Source organism: Otolemur garnettii, unplaced genomic scaffold (genome assembly GCF_000181295.1).
Source record: "Otolemur garnettii isolate 467f Iridium unplaced genomic scaffold, OtoGar3 scaffold00008, whole genome shotgun sequence".
In the NCBI taxonomy this organism is placed as follows: Eukaryota; Metazoa; Chordata; class Mammalia; order Primates; family Galagidae; genus Otolemur; species Otolemur garnettii.
Genome location: NW_003852403.1, coordinates 6,192,873 through 6,199,135, shown reverse-complemented (window position 1 = coordinate 6,199,135; position 6,263 = coordinate 6,192,873). Strand labels below are relative to the sequence as shown.

The window sequence follows — 6,263 nt, the reverse complement described above, 5'->3', positions numbered from 1 at the left end:
CCTGGCCATTTTTTGGTTGCAGCCATCATTGTTGTTTGGCGGGCCCGGGCTGGGGATTCAAACCCACCACCTTAGGTGTATGTGCCTGGCGCCTTAGCCGCTTAAGCCACAGGCGCCGAGCCGAGAGCTCAGATTCTGAGGAACATTTTATTTTGTTTTGTTTGGGGAGAGATGGGTTCTGTTTCTCCTGGTCACTGGTCCTTTTCCACATCTGGCTTTGAGCCTTTTGATCACTCTGAGACAGTACCAATGTCATTCCCATGTATTCAGTATCTGCTTGATAGTATTTTTCTTAGGATACAAACTAGGCTGGCATAACACAGAGCCTGTGTTCTCTCTCACACGTATCTCTTCAGAGGTGGACCAGCTCTTGGTGGGGCTGGTAGGCAGCTTGGCTCCCTGAGGCTATTCAGGAACCCAAGATTACTTCCATCTTGGAATGCTGTGCTTTAAATCCACTGAGTTATGAGGTACTAAAGCTCTCCACAATCCCTGAGATGCTGAAAGAGTCTAAAAACTCATCAAGGACAAAGCTCTCTCTGTGTGCTGTGTAAGGAACATGGGGTTGGCAGTTGGAGATGTCGTCTTGCTGGGTGCTCTGCCTCGAAGCTTCCCTCCCTCATCTGTAAGGCATCTGCCCTGGCCTGTCTACTTTGCAGGATTGCTGTATTGATACTGCTCTTGAAGATGCTTTGGAACTGCCAAGGGACAGTGAATGCCACATAGGGACATTTGCTCCAGAAGATGAAGACACCGAGTCAGTGGGACTCAAACCACTCTTCACACAGAAGCTAGCACTCTTTGCTAGATCTCTCTGACAAGGTCACCTCAAGATGAAAAGGTGGCTGCTCCAGGACTAAGCCCATGTAGGGAGTCAGGTGGTGCAAGTGTCCAAGATATGTTTTGAAGGGGCTTCTCTAACAAGGACACAAAGGGCTCAGCCTGACTGACCCTCTAGATTCCCTGTTACACCCCAATCCCACCTACTGCATCCTTGGCTTCTTCACCTTTAGAATGGGTTCCACCATCATCTCCATTCCAAGCCACTATTGATTTTTGAACACTTATCATGAGCCAAGCTTTTTGTTGAGTGTGTACAGGAATAATTTCATTTAATTCTACCTACCAGGTCAGTATTCTTATGCCCCCCCCCTTTTATTTACAGATTAGAAAACCAAAAAGCAAGGAGTTTGACTACGACCCCTACAATTCTACAGGTAGCAGTAGGTGGTGGTGACAGGATGTGAGTTTGACCTGCCTGGCACTGTCTTTTCTGTGCCCTAGCAGCAGTGTGACTTTGTATAAGGAAAGGGCCTCCCATCTCAGGGCTTCAGCTGCTTCCTGTATAAAATGAGGGGCTGGACAAATACAAGGCAAAGGTAACCTATACATGGAGCTGTTTCAAGGCCCACAAGAGCCCAAATGTGAACATTGGGTCAAATTGTCTTTGAGTGGTTTCCTCTCCACCAGATTCATACTTGTAAGGAGAAACACCATGATCCTCACCATAGCTCTCTAACAAAAGCACAGTCTTAATGGACGGCAGATGGTCTTGGGGATGTGGAACAAAGTTGGGCAGTGACAGCTTCCCCATTGGGACCCGAGGCACGGATGACAATGATTATACTAGTTAAAAAGATGAAGCTATTAAGACTTCAGGTTCCTCTGACTGCAAAATAGGAACTCAGCTGAAGAGCTTTACCTTAACAAAAGATTGCCACAGGTAACACAAACAAGTTTGCTTCACTTAGTATATATATGTATTTTTTTTTTTTTTGCGATTAAGTCTCATTTTGTCACCCTTGGTAGAGTGCTGTGGCATCATAGCTCACAGCAACTTCAAACTCTTGGACTCAAATGATTCTTTTGCCTCAGCCACTCAAGTAGCTGGGACTATAGGCACCCACCACAATGCCTTGCTATTTTTAGAGACAGGGTCTCACTCTTGCTCAGGCTGCTCTCAAACTCCTAAGCTCAGGTGATCTTGGCCCCCCAGAGTGCTGAGATTACAGGTGTGAACCACCGCACCCTGCCTGCTTCACTTAATACATAAAGAATGTTCATAGACCAATATGAAAAATCCCAACACCATAGTTGAAAAAGGCTAAGACAATTTATAGGAATTGTAGAAATGACCAATGTACCTATGAAGAAAAAGTCCAACTTTAGTAGTAATCAAACAAATGCAAATTAAAATAATAAAGTCTCTAAAGTAGGGCAGGGACAGGTAGCTTACAAGAGCAAGAGCAAGACCCCATCTCTAAAAATAGCCAGGTGTTGTGGTGGGCACCCCGTAGTCCCAGTTACTCAGGAGGCTGAGGCAAGAGGATCACTTGAGCCCAAGAATTTGAGGTTGCTGTGAGCCATAACTTCAGGGCACTCTTCTGAGAGTGATAAAATGAAACTCTGTCTCAAAAACAAAAAACAAACAAACAAACAAAAAAACTACGAAGTATTCTCACACAGAAAAATCTAACTAGAATTTGATCAAGCTTTGAGATTTAGCTCTCAGTTCATAGAAAATATAAGGGATAGAGGAACATTTAAATGATATAAAAAGGATGTAATTAGCAAAATCTAAATGTGGAAAACTTTACAGGAAGAACTTAGTTTCTTCAAGAAATAAATTTTAAGGAAAAAAATGGTTGGCTGGGCTCAGTGGCTCGAACCTGTAATCTAGCACTCTGGGCGAGGCAGGTAGATTGCCTGAGCTCACAGGTTCGAGACCAACCTCAGCCAGAGAAAGATCCCATCTCTAAAACTGTCTCTAAATCTGGACATTGTGGAGGGCTCCTGGAGTCTCAGCCACTTGAGAGGCTGAGGCAAGAGAATTGCTTGAGCCCAGGAATCTGAGGTTTCTGTGAGCTGTGACACCATGGCACTCTATCAAAGGCGACAAAGTAAAACTCTGCCTCAAACAAAAAAAAAAAAAAAAAGAAAAGAAAAGAAAAGAAAAAAAGCGGCGAGACAACTTACATATTTAAAGAGATTTAACAGACATATTGACCAAATGCAATGTATGTAACCTTATTTGGATCCAACAAATATATTATAAAAACATATAACACCATGAAAGACTTTGAACACTGGTTGAATATTTGATGATTGAATATCATCAAAATATCATCAATCACATGCCATCATTTTTGGTGTGTTAATGGCATTGCAGTTATGTTTACTAAAAGAGTATTTATCTCTTAGAGGTTCACAAAGGAATATTTATTTATGATGCCTGGAAGTTCCTTTAAAATAATCCAAGAAGAGAGAAGTTGGAAAGTATAGATGTCATAAGATTGGCCATGAATCGATACTTGCTGAAGGAGGGTTGATTGGTACATTACACTATTCCATTTTTCTATACTGTCATTTTGTATTCTTTTTTGGTGTCCAAAAGTTTTTATAATCAAAAGTAAAAAACATGAACTATTGTCTAAAATCTGAAAGGCTATGCACCAAAATGTGTGAAATCACACATTTATATTTTCTTCCTTTTCTTCTTAACCTGTTGTAAGGAGCAAGCACAATCAGAAAGAAAGATAATGTTTCAAGGTGGGTTTAAATTTTTAAATAGCCGAATATACCAGTTGTGGCTAAAGGAAAAAGCCAGGCTAAGAGAAAATATAGGTTGATGCTTGTTCCCTGCTGAGCAAGCCCTCTGTCATCCATTCCTGGAAACCAGCCCATTCTTCCCTACTTAAACAGAGAAGGAAACAGCTTCAGAGAGGTGAAGCCACATACCACAGATGCCAGGTACGCCAGGTACGGGCTCCTCAGGGATAGTGCTGGCCTGGATCCCCTGAGCACTCACTCTCACAGTTTACTGGGCCATGAAAGGAACTGTGGCCCCCTATTTTAGCATAAGGCACTTGTGCCTGGGTGGGGGCAAGGGAGTGGGAGGCCTGATGCTTGGTGAGGGCTCTCTGCCTTGCTACCACCGTGAGATGGAGTTTTCTCCTCATCTAGACAACTGGGATGCCATTCCCTGGGTAGACAGGGTTGTAAACAGTGAAGTGCTGGTGCAACATGTTGATACAGGGTTCCCCTATTCAAGGCTGGATAGGGACCCCAGTTTTCCTAGGCCTGGGCATGAAGAAACACCCTGACCTTTTGCCCCAGCTGAAGGGACTGCACTCATTCATTTGTAGATAACACTCATTAACATTGAAAACATGGTTCCATTTGCCAAGTCCTGGCCAACTGTCATTCTCAAGACCTAATACCCATAGACAAAGAGCCCCCTGTAGAGACTTCCTACTTGGGTCTTTCCCTCTGCCAGAAACTCTGGGGCTTGTTACCCCTTCTGTATTCCTTTCTGTCTAATAAAATCCTATCTTACCACTGATCTGTGGTCCATGGGTTCATTCTCCCAATCCCCTACACCAAGGACCTACTGAAGAAGAAATTCCAGTAACATAACAGTATAGGGTGGTGAAAGAAGCATCTGTGTCCACTCCAGGGTATAGCCCAGTAAATCACTTGACAAAAGTCACCCTTTCTGAGCCTTGACTTTGGAGGGACAGTATTAAGGCAGGTGGGGCAGAAGAGGAAAGGGGACAGCACAACTAGGACCCCAACCAGTGCAGTACCCAGGTTGCCTCTTCCTCTATTTGTCCCTCTCTGTCCCTCTATCTCTCATCCCCACCTCTGCCCAAGGTGGTTCAGGCCCTCAGGGAAGTTCTCCAGGAACCTGGAGACTGGTGGCCTCACCCTGGTTGCAGAGCCACCTCAGGCCACTTGGCAGGTGAAGTAGTGGCCTTTCTCCTGGAGCCCTGGGCTAGGCTCCCTAAGGCTGTGCTGCCCCAGCTTGAGTCATTTGCTCCTTGGAGCTCAGCTTCCTTTCAATGTCCTATAAAGCCTGGCCTGGGGGCCTCCGCAGCTCTGGGACTCAGCTGGCCTCAGACTTGACCTCCCCCCTCAGATGCTGGCTCCTCCTCTCTCACCAGCTCCAGCCTTGGCACGTTCTCTCTCCCCTTCCTTTCGCTATTTCAATTACTATTTTTCTTCCTTTTTCGTTCTTTTGTCTCTCAAGCTCCTTTTTCTTTCTGCCCTGGTCCATGCCTGTTTATCTCCAAAGACTCTGCCTCAGCCTTTCCTTTTTCCTTTTTCTCTTTTCGTTCTTCCCTCTCTCCTTTATCTCTCCGTTCCTCTGTCTTTATTTCTCTGTCTTTTTTCTATCTCTCTCTGTGTCTCTGTTTTCTCTCACCATCTTTTTCTCCATCGCTCTCCCTGCATCTCTCCTCTCTGTCCATCTCGTCCTTGTCCAGCTTTCTCCCTCCCACATTCCTCCATCTCTTCTCTCTGTCTCTCTCTCCCCTCATTCCTACCTCGCCATCCACAGGTCCCCCGGCTCTGGGTCCCCTGCCCTTGCCCGCACCCCACGTCCCGGGCCCCACTCACCGGCCAAGGCGCCCGCGGCGCGGAGCAGGGCGAGCCCGGCCAGCGCGCAGAGCAGGGGCCGCATGGTGCCTCCCGGCCGAGCGGAGCGCAGCGTCTGCCCGCGGCCGCCCTCCCCGGATCGCTCCGGGCCGACCCGGGAGGAAATGCTCGCAGTTCCAGCCAAAATTCCTGGGCGGCTCCGGGCTTTCTGGCTCGAGCGAACCCGCCCCCTCTAGAGGCCCCTCGGCGCCCCGTGGACAGCGCGGAGCCCAGAGACCCAGAGGGCGGAGGAGCGACTTGCCAGCCGATCGTCTCTCCAGGAAGGAGCTGCTTTTGGGGTACCCCGCGCCTCCCGGGGCCGGGTGAGAAGGGGAGGGAGCGGGCCAGGGCATGGGCTTGAGGCGGTCAGGGACTCCCTGTGAGCCCATTTCACAGACGGAGAGACTGAAGCTTAGAGAGAAGGGCCCTCCTTGGTGTTATGTCTATCTATGGGACAAAATCTGAACCCCCGTCTCCTCCAAACACTCCAAGGAGTGTTTGCCTATCCACGAAAAAGAAATTAATTCGAATTACATCAGGCAGTGTCTGGCCTTGAGAAGGAGATTCAGCCTCAGTGTTTGCCTTCTACAAAAACTCATTGTTCTGGTAAAGGAGTCTTAGCAATGTTATACGACACTTTTCATAAAGGTAAAATCCTGACTTGCATACAAATATTAAATGAGAGTATGCTAAAGAGCATATTTAACGCACTATCAATTAATTATTAATTTAACCTGTAATTAATAATGGTTGTAAGATGTTACAGCCAGACCAGAGAACAGGCACAGACCTGAAATACTGACAGGAAAGTGCAAATGGAGGTGAAACTGGCTCCTTCCACACAGTGA

At 46.7% G+C, this 6,263-nt stretch overlaps 1 protein-coding gene across 1 annotated transcript in view; it reads right to left on the bottom strand.

Moving 5' to 3' along the window:
• The window catches only part of PLAC9 (placenta specific 9), a 15,645-nt gene extending 9,939 nt beyond the window's left edge, over positions 1-5,706 (bottom strand). The window contains exon 1 of the mRNA XM_012801387.2: positions 5,398-5,706. Within this exon, the coding sequence (XP_012656841.1) occupies positions 5,398-5,461 (64 nt within the window). The 5' untranslated portion in view covers positions 5,462-5,706. The remainder of the gene's footprint in view (positions 1-5,397) is intronic.
• Positions 5,707-6,263: the final 557 nt, after the last annotated feature.